The sequence below is a fragment of the Stegostoma tigrinum genome, chromosome 3, assembly GCF_030684315.1.
Source record: "Stegostoma tigrinum isolate sSteTig4 chromosome 3, sSteTig4.hap1, whole genome shotgun sequence".
NCBI classification, from domain to species: domain Eukaryota; kingdom Metazoa; phylum Chordata; class Chondrichthyes; order Orectolobiformes; family Stegostomatidae; genus Stegostoma; species Stegostoma tigrinum.
The window spans coordinates 52,337,014-52,353,422 of NC_081356.1; the positions used below are offsets into that span (position 1 = coordinate 52,337,014).

The 16,409-nt window shown below is 41.9% G+C and overlaps 1 protein-coding gene across 6 annotated transcripts in view; it reads left to right on the forward strand.

Annotated features, from left to right (window-relative positions):
• auh (AU RNA binding protein/enoyl-CoA hydratase) overlaps positions 1 to 16,409 on the forward strand; it is a 307,577-nt gene that overhangs the window by 278,838 nt on the left and 12,330 nt on the right. For all 6 annotated transcript variants that reach the window (XM_048527083.2, XM_048527084.2, XM_048527081.2 and 3 more), the window contains one exon: positions 13,907 to 13,954. In XM_048527083.2, coding sequence (XP_048383040.1) covers positions 13,907 to 13,954 — 48 coding nt within the window. The remainder of the gene's footprint in view (positions 1 to 13,906; positions 13,955 to 16,409) is intronic.

Here is a 16,409-nt window from a genome sequence, read left to right on the forward strand (position 1 = left end):
AGAGTTAAGGTAGGAGGGGAAAGATTTAAAAGAGACTTAAGGGGCATAGCGAGTTTTGAGAACTTTTCCACCCAGAGAGTGGTGTATGTGTGGAATGAACTGCCTGGAAGTGGTGGAGGCTGGTACAATTATGACATTTAAAAGGCATCTGATGGGCACATAAATAGCAAGAGTTAGAGGGATGTGAGCCAAATGCTTGCAAATGGGACTAGCTTAATTTAAGATACCTGGTCGGCATGATGAGTTGGGTTGTAGGGTCTGTTTCCATGCTGTACAGCTCTATGAGTCTCAGTTGGAATTGATATACTGATCACTGAATTTTCTGTTGGGCTTTCATGCATGTGAATCCCTCCTAATTGCAACACCACAGCTTGGAAACCCGCCTGTGTGTTAATACTCAGTAATGATACTTGTATCATTATGGGAGGTTTGCTAGAGCTCTTCGGGAGTGTTTAAACTAGTGTGGCAGGGTGATGGGAACTGGAATACTAGGCCATAAGTGCTGGGTCTGAGGACAAAAGTGTGACAGAGGCATGCATAGCACAGAGTAAGAGCAGGCTCAGGGAAGTCATGGGGTTCAGAGGGACTGGAGGACTGAAATGCATTTACTTTGATGCAACAAGTGTAACAGGTAAATCTGATGAACTAAGAGCATGGAATGCTGCATGGAATTATAATGTTATTGCCATTACAGAGTCATGGTTAAAGGAGGGATAGGACTGGCAGCTTGACATTCCTAGATATCACTGTTCTGGAAGGGACAGAAAGGGAAACAAGGGGTGGGGGGAGTTGCATTGCTGATTAGGAATACATCACAGCTGTGGTAAGGGAGGACACATTGGAGGGATCTTACAGTGAGGCATAATGGGTTGAGCTTAGGAATAGAAAGGATGAAATCACAATGTTGGGAGTTTTCTATAAACCTCCCAACAGTCCATGTGAGACAGAGGAGTAGGTATGTAGTCAGATACTGGAAAAGTGTGAAGAGCAGGGTAGTTGTAGTGGGTGACTTCAACTTTCCTCTTGTTGACTGGGAATCCCTTAGAACCAGGAGCTCATATGGAGAGCAATTTGTTAGTTGCAGCCAGGAGGGCTTTTTGAGGCATAATGTTGACAATCCAACCAGAGAGGAGGTCATATTAGACATGATCGAAGGGAATGAACCAGTACAGGTGTTTGATGTTTCAGTACGAGAGCATTTTGGGCTTAGTGACTATAACTTCATAAGATTTCAAGCTTTTTTAGGTATGTGAAAAGAAAAAAAATGTTTAAGACTAAAATTGGGCCCTTGAAGTCAGAAACAGGTGAATTTATTATGGGGAACAAGGAAATGGCAGAAGAGTTGAATAGGCACTTTGGATCTGCCTTCACTAGGGAAGACACAAGCAATCTCCCAGATGCAATGCAATAGTGGCTGAAGGACTGAGGGTAATGGATGAACTGAAGGGTATTTATATTAGGCAGGAAATGGTGTTGGATAGACTGTTAGATCTGAAGGCTGATAATTTCCCGGGACCTGAGGGTCTGCATCCCAGGTTACTTAAGGAGGTGGCTCTAGAAATTGTGGATGCATTGGTAATTATTTTCTAAGGTTCTATAGATTCAGGATCAGTTCCTGCGGATTGGAGGGTGGCAAATGTTGTCCCACTTTTCAAGAAAGGAGGGAGAGAGAAAACAGGAAATTATAGACAGGTTAGCCTGACGTCAGTGGTGGGAAAGATGCTGGAGTCAATTATAAAAGATGAAATTACGACTCATTTAGATAGCAGTAACTGAATAGGTCAGAGTCAGCATGGATTTACGAAGGGGAAATTGTGCTTGACTACTCTTCTGGAATTTTTTGAGGATGTATTTATGAAGATGGATAAGGGAGAACCAGTGGATGTAGTGTACCTGGACTTTCAGAAAGCCTTTGATAAAGTCCCGCATAGGAGATTGGTGAATAAAATCAGGGCACATGGTATTGGGGGCAAAATACTGAGTTGGATTGAAAATTGGCTGGCTGACAAGAAGCAAAGAGTAGTGATAAATGGGTTCCTTTCGGAATGGCAGGCAGTGACCAGTGGGGTACCACAAGGTTCAGAGCTGGGACTGCAGCTGTTTACGATATATATTAATGATATAGACGAACGCATTAAAAGTAATATTAGCAAATTTGCTGATGACACAAAGTTGTGTGGAAGTGTGAAATGTGAGGAGGATGTTATGAGAATACAGGGTGACTTGGACAGGCTAGGTGAGTGGACGGATGCATGGCAGATACAGTTTAATGTGGATAAATGTGTGGTTACACACTTTAGTGGCAAGAACAGGAAGGCAGATTACTGTCTCAATGGAGTCAAGTTAGTTAAAGGGGAAGTACAACGAGATCTAGGTGTTTTTGTACATCAGTCAATGAAAGCAAGCATGCAGGTACAGCAGGCAGTGAAGAAAGCTAATAGCATGCTGGCCTTTATAACAAGAGGAATTGAGTATAGGAGCAAAGAGGTCCTTCACCTGTACAGGGCACTGGTGAGACTGCACCTAGAGTATTGTGTGCAGTTTTGGTGTCCAAATTTGAGGAAAGACATTCTTGCTATTGAGGGAGTGCAGCGTAGGTTCACGAGGTCAATTCCCAGAATGGCAGGACTATCATATGTTGAAAGATTGGAGCGACTGGGCTTGTATACACTTGAGTTTAGAAGGATGAGAGGGGATCTGATTGAGGCGTATAAGATTATTAAGGGATTGGACACTCTGGAGTCAGGAAGCATGTTTCCACTGATGGGTGAGTCCAGAACCAGAGGACACAGTTTAAAAATAAGGGGTAGGCCATTTAGAACAGAATTGAGGAAAAACTTCTTCACCCACAGAGTCGTGGATATATGGAATGCTCTGTCCCAGAAGGCAGTGGAGGCCAAGTCTCTGAATACTTTCAAGAAAGAGATAGATAGAGCCCTTCAAGAATCAAGGGTTATGGGGATAAGGCAGGAACAGGATACTGATTGTGGATGATCAGCCATGATCGTAATGAATGGTGGTGCTGGCTCGAAGGGCCAAATGGCCTACTCCAGCACCTGTTGTCTATTGTCTATTATTGTCTGTTGTCTATGGTCATGGAGAAGGACACAAGTGGGCCTTGGGTGCGGGTGCTTAATTGGGCAAGAGCCAATTACACCCGAATTATACAGGAACAGGAGAATGTGGATTTGAAGCAGTTATTTGAGGGCAGATCTACCTCTGGCATGTGAGAGGCTTTTAAAGACCAATTGACTAATGCGCAGGACATGCATGCCGCTGCAAAACTACAGGATAGGAATGACAAGATTCAGGAACCGTGGATGACAAGGGAAATTGTAAGCTTCGTCAAATGAAAAATGGAAGCAAAAGACAAGTCTCGGCAGCTACAAACTGATAAAGCCGTGGTGAAGTATGGAGAAATTAGGAAGGAACTTAATAGCGCAGTTAGGAAGGCAAAAAGGGACGATGAAATGTCTTTAGCAAACAGGGTCAAGGAGAATCCCAAGGCTTTTTAATCCATATGTTACGGTAAAGAGGATAACAAGGGAAAGAGTAGGACCACTCAAGGATGAAGGAGGGAAATTATATCTAGGGCCACAGGACGTGAGGAAGATCCTGAATAGTTTGCATTGGTTTTCACCAAGGACAAGGACATGACTAATGTTGAGGTCAGGGATGAGTGTGTGAATACTCTCGAGAATATCAACCGATTGAAAGAGGAAGTTTTGAGAATCCTAAATTGCATTAAGATGGATAAGTCCCCAGGACCAGATGGGACCTACCCTGGGTTTCTCAGAGGAAGTAGCTGGGGCATTGGCAGACATCTTCACATCCCCGTTGACCATCGGGGAAGTTCCAGAGGACTGGAGATTAAAGAATGTTGTTCCCTTGTTTAAGAAAGGATGCAGGATTATCTAGGAAACTATAGGCTGGTGAGCTCACTGTCTGTGGTGGGGAAGCTCTTGGAGAAGACACTGAGGGATGAGATATATGTGTATTTGGAGGAAAATGAACTAGTTGGTGACAGGCAGCATTGTTTTGTTTGGGAAAGGTCATGTCTCACCAACCTGGTTGAATTTCTGAAAAGGTAATGAGGATAATTGATGAGGGAAGGGCTATGGATGTAGGTTATATGGACTTTGGTAAGGCATTTGATAAAGTTCCACATGTTAGATTGGTAGAAAAACTAAAATCACAAGGGATTCAGAATGGCCTGGCTAGATGGATAGAAAACTGGCTTGGTCATAGAAGACAGAGGGTAGTGGTGGAAGGATGTTTCTCAAAATGGAGACCTGTAACTAGTGGTGTTCTACAGGAGTCAGTCTTAGGCCCTTTGTTGTTTGAACTGGAGAAAAATGTGGGTGGTCTGATAAGCAAGTTTTCTGATGATGCAAAGATTGGTGGAGTTGCTGATAGTGCCAACGATTGTGAAAGCATACAACAGGATTTGGATAGATTGATGACTTGGGCACAGAAATGGTAGATGGAGTTTAATCCAGACAAATCTGAGATGATGCATTTTGAAGGATCAAATTTAAATGTGAATTATATTGTAAATGGCAGAGCCCTCAGGAATACTAACATTCAGAAGGATCTGGGCCTACAGGTCCACAGTTCCCTGAAAGTGGCAACACAGGTAACCAAGGTGATTAAGGAGGCATATGGCATGCTTGCCGTCATCACCCGGGATGTGGAGTACAAGAGTTGGTAAAACATGTTGCAGCTATATAAAGTCCTTGTTAGGCCACATTTGGAGTATTGTCTGCAGTGTTGTGTGCAATTTTGGTCACCAGACTACAAGAAGGATGTAGAACCTTTGGAGAGAGCGCAAAGAAGGTTCACCAGGATGTTGCCTGGTCTCCAGGGCATTGACAGTAAGGAACGGTTAAAAAGAATAGGATTGTTTTCACTGGAAACACGGCAGCTGAGAGGAGACCTAATAGAGGTCTACAAAATTATGAGAGGCATAGATAGGGTGGATAGTCAGAGGCTTATTCCCAGGGTTGAAGTTTGAATTACAAGGGGGCACAGGTTCAGGGTCACAGGGAGAAGGTTTAAGGGAGATGTGCAAGGGAGGTTTTTCACACAGTGTTGTAGCAGTCTGGAATGCACTGCCAGAAGAGGTGGTGGAAGTGTGAACATTGCAGACCTTTAAGAGGTGCCTAGATGGGTATATGAATATGGAGGGAATAGAGCGATATGGATCAAAAAACAACAGGTTTGTTTTGAGATTATTTAGAGCATGATGGTTGGCACAGGCTTAGAGCACTGAAGGGTCCATTCCTGTGCTGCATTTTTTTCATTTGTTCATTAGTATTTGTTAAATGTTAAGAGTTTTAAACGTGGCGAAAGCTGAAGTTAACTGCGGTGAATGGAAATTTCCAACCCATTTCCAGATTGATGATGTCACAGCTGGAGGAAACAGGTCAAGAATGGAAATATTTTCAAGATCAGTGACTATTAGTCATTTCAATGACTTATTCTTGCAATTGTTTATAACTTTGTTCATGCTAACTTGTACAGAAGCAGAGCACTACTCAATAGAAGTGGCTGAATACCTTAGAAAGATGGTGAATTCTTTGTCTGAGTCTCGGCACACTGAAAAGACCTTATTATAGCCTGAAGTATGCATTTTCTGTACATAATGAATAAATGTTCCTGTTTACATTACGTTTAAAACAAAACCACCATTTAATTTAAAAAAGAAAGTGCTGAAAGTACACAATCTCCAGTGAGAAAAACACAGGTTTGATGTTTTAAACTGGTGACATTTCTTTCAGAGCTAATTCAGACATACATTCAACAGATAAAACTCAGGTTTCTGAGAAATATTCTGTGAACTGATTACGGAGGCACTTCCAAGGCTTTGAAACCTTTGCTGACAGGGGCCTGTGAGGAGAACAACTTTGGCTCTATTGTGTTTCCCAAGTTGATAATCTGTGAGAAGGTACAGCCAAAACTCTTGCATCCATTAACCTAATTTTGCATTTAGGTTTTATCTGAATTAGTTCAATAATCTGAATTACCAGCTGTGAGCACCACTCGGTGCTGCAAATTCTTTCTGAGCTTAACCTACTTAAGCAGTTTGCTTAAAGGTAGTTGTATGAGCAAAGCTTTGGCTTGTGTTTTACATTCGGTCTTGAACAGTTTGGCCTTTTACTTATTGCTTGATGTTCAGTTTTTTTATTAGGCAATGTCACTTCTGAATTTTTGTGATCTTAGGCACTGCTTTCCTCCATTATTTGTACTGACTGTGGGTGTGTATTTAAATAACAGCACACGAAGGTTGATGGGCTGGTTTGCTAAGTCTTGTACATGCTATGTCCTTCAGATGAAGAAGCAGGATTCATCAGGGACTACCACTGCAGTTGAATAATGAAACCTGAGGCATTCTGTCTGAACCTGTCACTATTCTAAGAAATAAAATGAGAAATTCTTCCGCCTGTGGCTAGACGCGCATGATGAGTTCACTAGAACTGCTTTGCAAAACACATTTTGATCAAATGCAGAATGCAACACTGGCAGAAACAAGAAGACTTTTTCTGTCATGTGGAAGTTGACTACAAGGTCATGGATATTTTTCAAATTACTTTCACCACAGAAAGGTTTTTTTTAATGTATCACAGTTAAAAGTGCATTTCTAATCAAAATAGAAAATCATAGGTGAAATTAATCCTCAAATCTGTCGGTCAAAAAATTGTAAGTCCCCAAAGAGTTGGGGACTGGGTGGGATGGGTTCACTTGCTTGGAAGATTATGGAAAAATTTAAAGGGGAGGAGGACACAGGAAAGGTTATTAAAGTTGTGGGACAGAGGGTATGGAAAGGGTTAGAAATATAACTTCAAGCACAATGGATAAGGGAACAGCTACAAGAAGTGGGGCAGTCGATGCAGGACTGAGGGTGTTGTACTTAAATACATGCAGCATACAAAACAAGATAAATGAATTTGTAGCACAGACTGAAGTTGGTAGGTACATTGTTGTGGGCATCACAGTGATGTGGCTGTAAGAGGATTTGGACTGAGAAGTAAATGTCCAAGGATACACATCTTATTGAAAGGACAGGCAGATGTGCTGAGAGATTGGTGTGGCCTTGTTAGTAATAAATAAAATTAAATTAATAGGAAAAAGTGATATAGGTTTGGAAGGCATGGTATCTATGTGGGTAGAGTTGAGGAACCGTAAAGGAAAAAAGACCCTGATGGGAGTTATGCAAAAGCCTCCTCGCAGTAATCAGGATGTGGGTAGAAAATAAACCAGGAGATAAAAAGGCATGTAAGAAATACACTATTACAATAATCATAGGGATGTCAATATGCAGGTCAACTGGGAGAATTAGACTGGTGGTGGATCCCAAGAAAATAATTAATGGAATGTATACAAGGTTGTCTGAGAGCAGTTTATGTTGGAACCCAGTAGTAACAGTCAATTTTGTATTTGGTGATCGGTAATGATTAGGAACCTTAAGGTGTAGGAAGCACTAGGGGACAGCCTCAAAGGTCGGAGTACTGAAGAGACCTCAGAAGCTGCAAGTAAACACCTGAAATCTGAAGAAGGGATACTCGACTCAAACTGCTAACTCTGCTTTCTGTGAAACAGGCCAACTCAGCAAACAAGTCAACAACTTGACCCACAACACAAGCTACAAATCTTCGGTAAAATCTTAAAAACCAAATAGATCGTATCCACCAGCTCTCCTTTGTTCAGCACTTTCAGATTGCGAATCCACTCCCATTCCATCCTTTTCTTTTAGTAGATTCGCCAACTTTAGGTACATTTAAGTCGTCATTGGATAAACATATGGACGTACATGGAATAGTGTAGGTTAGATGGGCTTGAGATTGGTATGTCAGGTTGGCACAACATCGAGGGCCGAAGGGCCTGTACTGTGCTGTAATGTTCTATGTTCTATCTGTGGAGAGAGAGCAAACTAACGTTTCGAGTCTAGATGACCCTTCATTAAAACTGAAGTTTAGTGTGCAGTAGGCAGCATTTATGCTATAGTTGTGGAGTGTAGAGTGTTAGGGAGAAAGGATGTTGACAGTGCAAATTAAATGATCAGAATGTGAGAATGGCAGAATGTGTCTAACTGCCACACGGGAGAGAACAGATCATCCCTCTGGAATAGGGGGAGGGGAGAGGAGACATGGTGACAGAGAATACAACCAGTAAAACTAAAAGAAAAGGATGGAATGGGAGTGGATTCGCAATCTGAAAGTGCTGAACTTAACATTAAGCCCAGAAGGTTATAAAGTGCCTTGTCTGAAGATGAGATGTGATTCACTGGAGCACTGCAGCATGTTGAGGACTGACAAGTGGGCATGCAAGCAGGACGTTGTGTTGAAATGACTGGCTACAGAAAGGTAGGGGTCATACTTGCGCATGGACCAGAAGTGTTTTATCAAGCAGGCACCCATTATGCTTTTGGTTTCTTCAAAGGATGCAGTGAATTCAGTAGACCAGATTGGAGGAGGTACAGGTGAAATGCTACTTCACCTGGAAAGGTTGTTTAGGCCCTTGGATGGTAAGCAAGGGGGAGGCGATGGGGCAGGTGTTGCATCTTCTGTGGTGGCATGGGAAGGTGCTGTGGGAGGGAGAAGTGGTGTTGGCGGTTGAAGCACAGACTAGGGTGTCCTGGGGGAACAGTCTCTGCAAAATGCAGAGAGGGGAGTGAGGGAAAGATGTGTTTGGCGGTGGCATTCTCTTGGAGTTGTCTGAAAGGGTGGAGGATGTTCCTTTGAATGGGGAGGCTAGTGGGATGAAAGGTGAGGACAAGGAGCGGCACAGTGGCTCACTGGTTAGCACTGCTGCCTCACAGCGCAAGGGACCTGGGTTCAACTTCACCGTCGGGCAACTGCCTGTCTGGAGTTTGCACGTTCTCCCCGTGTCTGCGTGGTTTGCTCCGGTTTCCTTCCAGAGTCCAAAGATGTGCAGGCTAGGTAGATTGGCCATGCTAAATTGCTCATTGTGTTCAGGGATGTGTAGATTAGGTGGGTTATAGAGAGATGGATCTGGGTGGGATGCTCTGAGGGTCGGTGTGGACTTGATGGGCCAAAAGGCCTGTTCCCGCACTGCAGGGATTCTATGGTTCAGTCAGGAAGGGGACTTTATCATGCTGTTGTGCATGATGGAAAGAAGCAAGGGCAGAAGCAAGGGTGATAGAATGGATCTACTTGAGGGCCCTGTCAACTACAGTGGGCCGGAAACCGTGGTTATGGAAGAAGGAAGCCATGTTACCAGCAGTGATTTGGAAGCTGGCACCATTCAAATAGATATGACATAGGTGAAGGAACTTGAAGAATGGGATGGAATCCTGACAGGACGTAGATTGTGAAAAAACTGTAGTGAAGGTAGCTATTAGAATCAGTGGCTTTGTAGTGGATGGCAGTGGACAGTTTATTCCCTGAAATGGAGACGAAGAGGTCAAGGAAAAGAAGGGAAATGTCAGAGATGGACCACGTGTAAGTTATACAGGGGTGGAAATTGGAGGCAATAAGGAACAACTTTTTCTGGGTCCAGGTGGCAGCATGAAGCGGCACAGAAGCAAATGTTGACGTACCAAGAAAAGAGTTGTGGGGTGTGTGGGCACGGTGTATGAGTGGAACAAAGATTCCAATAGCAAAGGAAGGCATAACTGGACCCCATGATGCCCATAGCCATTGTAGAAGTGAGATGAATTAAAGGAGAAATTGTTCAGTAAGAGAACAAGTTCAGCTAAGCGGAGGAGAGTGGTGGTGGATGGAGATTGTTTAGGCCTCTGGTCGAGGAAGAAGCCGAGTGCTTTCAGACCATTCTGGTGGGGAATGGAAGTATAGAGGCATGGGATATACATGGTGAAGAGGAATTGCGAATGTAAGTGGGCAGGATCTTGAAAAGTGGAGGGAGAATGGAGTCAGGGTAAGAGGAAATGCACTCAGTGGGGCAGGAACAAGCTGATACAATTTGCCTACCACAACATTCTGGTTTGTGGATTTTGGGAAGGAGAAAGAAGGGGGCTAGCCAGTGTTGGGAGACTATAAGGTTGGAGGTAGTGGGGGGAAGATCTCTGGAGGTAGTGAGGTCGGTGACAGTCCTTGCAACAATGGCTTGGTGTTTGGATGTAGGGTCATACTTCAGGGGAGATAAGAAGAAGAGTCCGATACTTGGTGTTGGCCTCTGCAAGGTAAAGATCATGAATGGAAAATAATGCCTCACACAAGCAGGATAGATGAAGGGGAAGGATTAGCTGTGATATATTTGGATTTTCTGAAGGTGTTAAATAATGTTCCACACATTGGGCTACCTATAAGCTAGGAGACCATGATATCAAATATATGTGATCATGGATAGAGTATTGGCTAACCAATAGAAGATAGAGAGTTGGGATAAGGGGCAAGTTTGAAGATGACAAACTGTGACTAGCAGAGTCTCACAGGAATCAGTGCTGGGGCCATAGTTATTTACAATATATTACTGGCTTGGATGGGGAAAGTGAATGCACTACTGCCATGTTTATGGATGAGGATGATACAAAAAGACTGCAGAGGGATGTAGAAAGGTTAAATGAGTAGCCAGAGACTATTTCCCAGGGCAGAAAAGGCTAACACGAGGGGTCATAGTTTTAAGCTGGTTGGAGGAAAGTATAGAGGGGATGTCAGAGGCGGGTTCTTTACACAGAGTTGTGAGAGCATGGAATGCGTTGCCAGCAGCAGTTGTGGAAGCAAGGTAATTGGGGACATTTAAGAGACTGCTGGACATGCATATGGTCACAGAAATTTGAGGGTGCATACATGAGGATCAATGGTCGGCACAACATCGTGGGCTGAAGGGCCTGTTTCTGTGCTGTACTGTTCTATGTTCTATGAGTGTCCAAAAACTTCATAGGTGGAACATAATGGGGAAAGATATGAGGTCGTGTATAGACCTGGATGAACACAGCAGGCCAAGCAGCCTAATAGGAACAGGAAGGCTCGCGTTTCAGGCCTAGACCCTTCAGAAGGCCCAAAATATCAGCCTTCCTGTTCCTATGATGCTGCTCGGCCTGCTGTGTTCATCCAGGTCTACACCTTGTTATCTCAGATTCTCCCGCATCTGCAGTTCCTATTATCTGTGAGGTCATGTATTTTGGCAAGAAGAATAGAAGAGTTAAATGTTACTTAAATGGAGAAAGTTGGTAGAAAACTACAAAACAGAGGGATTTGTGAGTGTTCATCCCTGAATTATGCAAGGTTCTTGGAAGACTTGAACCTTAGAAGAAGGTTAGATGCAAAAAAGTTGTTTCCCCTTGTCAGAGAGCCTCGAACCAGGGTATATAATCTGAACAAAGGGTTGTACATCTACGACAGAGATGAGGAGGAATGTCTTCTTTCAGAGGGCAGTGAATCTGTGGAATTCTTTATGGCAGCGGGCTGCCAAGTCTGGGTCATTAAGTATATTAAATGCTGTGGTAGATGGATTTTAATCAGTAAGGGAATCAAGGACTATAGGGAAAATTCAGGAAAGTAATTGTCAGATCAGTCTTGATCTTAATGGTGGAGCAGACTTGATGGACTGAATGGTCAATGTCTTATGTTGTTAAATAGGAAGCAACATGTTTGATTATTTGTACTTTGTTACTGACCATTGTCTCAATGACAAACCTTTTTACTCATTCCCAGCAGAGTCTCCTTAATAGCAGTGAGGGTATGGTTCTTACTCTGATGGTTAACTGCTGTTACCTTGTGTCACATGGATTGCCGTGTCCTTTAATAGAGAGTCAGAAGTTACTGCAATCTGGTTTGGAGATGTATCTGCCGGAGCTGGATATCTGGCAGTGTGAAAGTTGTGACATTTGAATTCATATCTTGCAGTAATGATACATGAGTAAGAGTAAGTAATTTCAAATTTTGAAGGTGAGATTTGAGTTCTGGTTGATAGATGTCATTGGGTGGGGAGTGAAGGGGCTGTGGTAATGGATAAATGTGTGAGCCTAGTAATGCAGTGAGTAGAAAACGGCTTGAAAAGATGTATTCACTGACCTTGCCCAATTTTGTGAAGTTACTAAATGCTGTTTTGCGCTGTATTCAGGTCCTTCGAGCTGGCATTGGTCAATGCTGCCGCCTACTCTCATTGTCGTTCTGCCTCCTAGCCCCTGACTGAAGAGGACTCTTCTAAATACCAACACCTACAGTGTGATAGTATCAGAATCATATAATCCCTACAGTGTAGAAAGAAGCCCATCGAGTCCTGTACCGATTGCACGTGGGTCCTTGGCACTGTGAGTCAACAGCGCTAACCACTGAACCCTTGTGCTTTTGGACATAAAGTTCTGGCCTTTACTCCATTTTTGGAGCCTCTTCCTATAACCCAACTGTTACAGATCGACCAGACCAAACCCCCTCAAAATATATTCTGAAGGTTGCCTAGATCCGAACGTTTTCTTGTTTTAAGTGCGAGCCATTGCATTCTAGATGCAATTTGATTTGTTAAACTGCTTGACTTTACGTAAAACATGCTTTTTTTTACACTATAATTAAAATACAGATAAAATAAAATGAAAGAATTGTCTTAACTGTGGCTCTATCAAAATGCTTAACAAATTAATGTATATATATTAACTATTATTTAGACTGTTCCAATTTAATAACAACGCATAAATACACCCTTGGCAAGGGCAAATTCAGTAAAATAGATTGTCTCACTTGCAATTCTACCAGCTTTTAGCTGTAACAGAGAGAGGAATAAGAGCTTCCACATCCAGCTTGAAGACTCTGTCAACTGCGGAAAGCTAAAACTAAAAATTTTGGTTCTGTAGAGCTTGACTCCATTCATTCAGACTGATTCTATTGTTCCAATTTTAAAGAAAAACCTGGAGGCCTCACAAACTGCTTTATTGGCTTTGAGCAGATTGCTCGCCTTGTCTGTCTCAACCTTTCTGCACATAAAAAGGACAAAGTACACCTCTTAAAGCCATTTTATCATTATAAGGCCATAGAATCATCACACAACTTGTCTTTAAACTGTGCTAACCTCATCTAAACTTACACCCGGCTGACTTGTGTATCCACGCAACAGCTGGGCTGCATGCTACATTCATTAAAACTAGTAAACACAGTGTTTGTATTCTTCTAACGTCCTGTTGTTGTTTAATTTTTCATAGATACAATGAAGTTTGTTGTTTAAAAACATGAAATTTTGTGAAGCATTTCTATTTTTTTTGTTAAATGTTAATGGCCCCATTGTGATTATGAGTAATATTGTTAACTATTCTCTTCATTTACATGTGAAATAAAACAGCTAATGATTTATGTATGGCCTCACTTCACTGAAATGCTTTTGGCCTAGTGACTAAAAGATTGTAAATGTGAAAAGCATGATTTTAGATTACATGGTGCAACTGTTTTTACACAGTTAAATTAGAGATTTGTGAAATTACAGATTAAACGTTACAGGTGGAGCCCTGATAGTAAAACACGAAGATCACAAGTTGCTTGACACGCTACCTGAAAGGACTGACATTCTTATCACTCACTCTACTGAAAGCAAAAATTGAGAGAACAGGGCGCAGAACTTTGATGAGTTGATAAATTTCTCTCCAGTCACATTTGCATGTAGACATCTGGTATTTCCTGATTTATTTTTGTCAGACAATTTTGTCTCATGATGCCGTGAAAGTGATGATGATTGGGTGTGTAGGTCAGTATATATTGAAAGTGATGTCTTCAGTCACAGGTTATTTTATAATTTGCCCTGATGAAAATGCTGTTGAGGTGGATTAAATCAAATATCAGATCAAAAAGTATTCATTAGCAAGGACATAAAACTTTTTTTATGTGTATAGTTGTGGTCAGAACTATAAATATGGAATCTTTGGTAAAGATATAAAATGTCATTATCGCTGTTTTTGTTCTTGGGGGAAAAAAACTATCAACTGCTTGTTTCTTCCCAGGTTGATTTGAAAACTGGTTTAGCAATAGAAGAGGCCTGTTATGCTCAGGTATGAATTTTAATAGTCTATATTTCTGTACATATGTGTGACTCATACTTTATCTGTGTGCACTGTTAAGAGAAAACAAAGCATTTTCCAATAATATGTAATAACACAAGAGAAAAACACAACCAATTAATTGTCTCCTATACTAACTTCACCCATGATGACAATTGAATGATGTACGTAACGTACAACTTTAATTCTGAACCTAAAAACAATAGCAGTTAATTTCGGATAGTCAGAAAAACACAGAAACCCAATGGAGCATTGATTTGGGAGCTTCACAGACTTTTGTATCCCTGCAATAAGCTTATTTTTTAAAAATGAAGATGCCATGTAGATGCAGAACTACTGTGTTTTGTACTTTTACTTTGCATTTTTACAAGTTTCCCTTAATTATTCCTTTGTCAAGTATATTTCTGCCTAAAAGTGCAATTAAGTGACCTTCCGTTTAGCTGTTCCCTTTGCTGCTTTGTAATAATTTGTTTGGAAGTATTCTTCTTTATTTCAGAATCACTCTGGTTTCTGCTCAGAATAGGTACAGTTGAAGTTGCTACTCACCATATTTTATGATTATTGTTCATTGTTATTGTTGTGGGTTGTGTCATTCTTGGTGGAAATGTCTGTGTGGTGCACCAGTTTGCTGTTCAAAATGACTGAAGTACTTCCTTACTGGACATTGTCATGATTTAATGGACCATTAAAATGAATTCCCCTGATTTCAGTATCACAAGAAGAGTTGGCCCTACCTCTTAAAGGCATCAAGATTCATTTGGTAAAAGCTATGAAGTTATCCAGAAAATGTTAAAGGAGAAAGATTCCTTCTATAGGGTTTATCTCAATGACAAGTCCTCACCATCCAAGCATAATGCAATTAAAATATCAACAAGACTGCAAGTTCAGAGAGATACACGATCCTTTGTTAAAGCAGAAAGCAGACAAACTTCATTCATATGCAGACCGTAAAGACTCGTAGAAATTTACTGCTCACTGAAAAAAAAATCACATTTTTGAAAAAATGCTAATTCAGTGTTCATCTATCAATAAAGGAGCAATCAAGCTGCTGCAGATTACCTGTAACTGCTCTCTTGGTAAACCCCCACAGCATCTGTGAAAGATAAAACAGAGAAACTTGTCTCGGTGTCCCTCTGAGGAAGGGTCACTGGATCCGAAACATTTAACACTGTTTTCTCCTTCACAGATGCTGCCAGACCATTGAGCTTCTCCAGCAACTTTGTTTTTGTTCCTGATTTACAGCATCCACAGTTCTTTCAGTTTTTTTTTCTGTTGGTAACCCCTGTTGACCGTCCTTTGGACATTTTGACCAGTTTCTATATAAACTCATTTTACTCAGGTACTATCACAGAAACTGAACATGGCCTCTTTATCATAGAGATAGTAAGAACTGCCGATGCTTGAGTCTAAGATAACACAGTGTGAATCTGGAGGAACACAGCAGGCCAGGCAGCATCAGAGGAGCAGGAAAGCAGGTTGGGGCCCTTCCTCATAAAATGCCTAGTGTGCAGCAAAAGGCTATTTCATCCACCAAATCTGCACTGACCCTATGAAGGACATTCCAGCCACACCCATACCATAGAAATAAACAAAAGGGTTTGAGATGACTTGCAATTCAACGCAAAATATTCACAAAATACACTAAAATTACAAAAGGGTCTGTATGACTGAATATTATGTAAAACCCTGCTCGTTTGCAATAAAACTCCTGATTCTTAGCTCATTGTTGTACCAATTGCAATGTTAAGTCTTTGTCGCAATCCTTATCCAAACTATTACTGGATGCAAGTCTAGGATCAGATATGATCCATATCGTTGAACTTAGTCAGCCTGTGTAGTCTGATGAACTTGGCAAAGGTTGGTCTTGGAAGTGGTCATCCTTTGTCTCTCACCAGGTGGTTGGAGCTCCTCTGTTGGGCCAGGTTGAGTCTTTACTGAGGGGATAGCTACCAAGTAATCCTTCCTATTCCTCCCAGTTGCATCCTTTCAGATGTTCTCTGGCCCCAAGCTAATCGATCTTCCAGGTCAAAATCATGGTTTCCACTGGATCCCTGACACCATTATGAAAGATACTGAGACCGCTGTTGGTGGCCATTCTCTGATGTGTCAAAGGTACAAACATGGGCATGCCAGTCATGGCATGGTCATAGCCTAGCAAGTCTGCTCGTTGTAGTCCAATTTACAAACCAGTTTCATTTTCCAGGGTAAGTCCAGACAAGTCTTTGTCTGCCTTTGTCTTCTGTAGATGCTTTTATGCTTGGCCTGTCTTGAAAGTTCCATTGGGCCTGACTGTTCAAGTTGCCCATTCTGGTATCAAACCTAGCCTTTCAATTCCTGGGCTATCTGACAATCGCCGTCCTCTCGATTCAAATGAGCGTTAGTTAAATAGGATCACATGACTCTTACCTTGTTCCCCCACTAGGCAGCACCTGGGACCTAGGCTGGC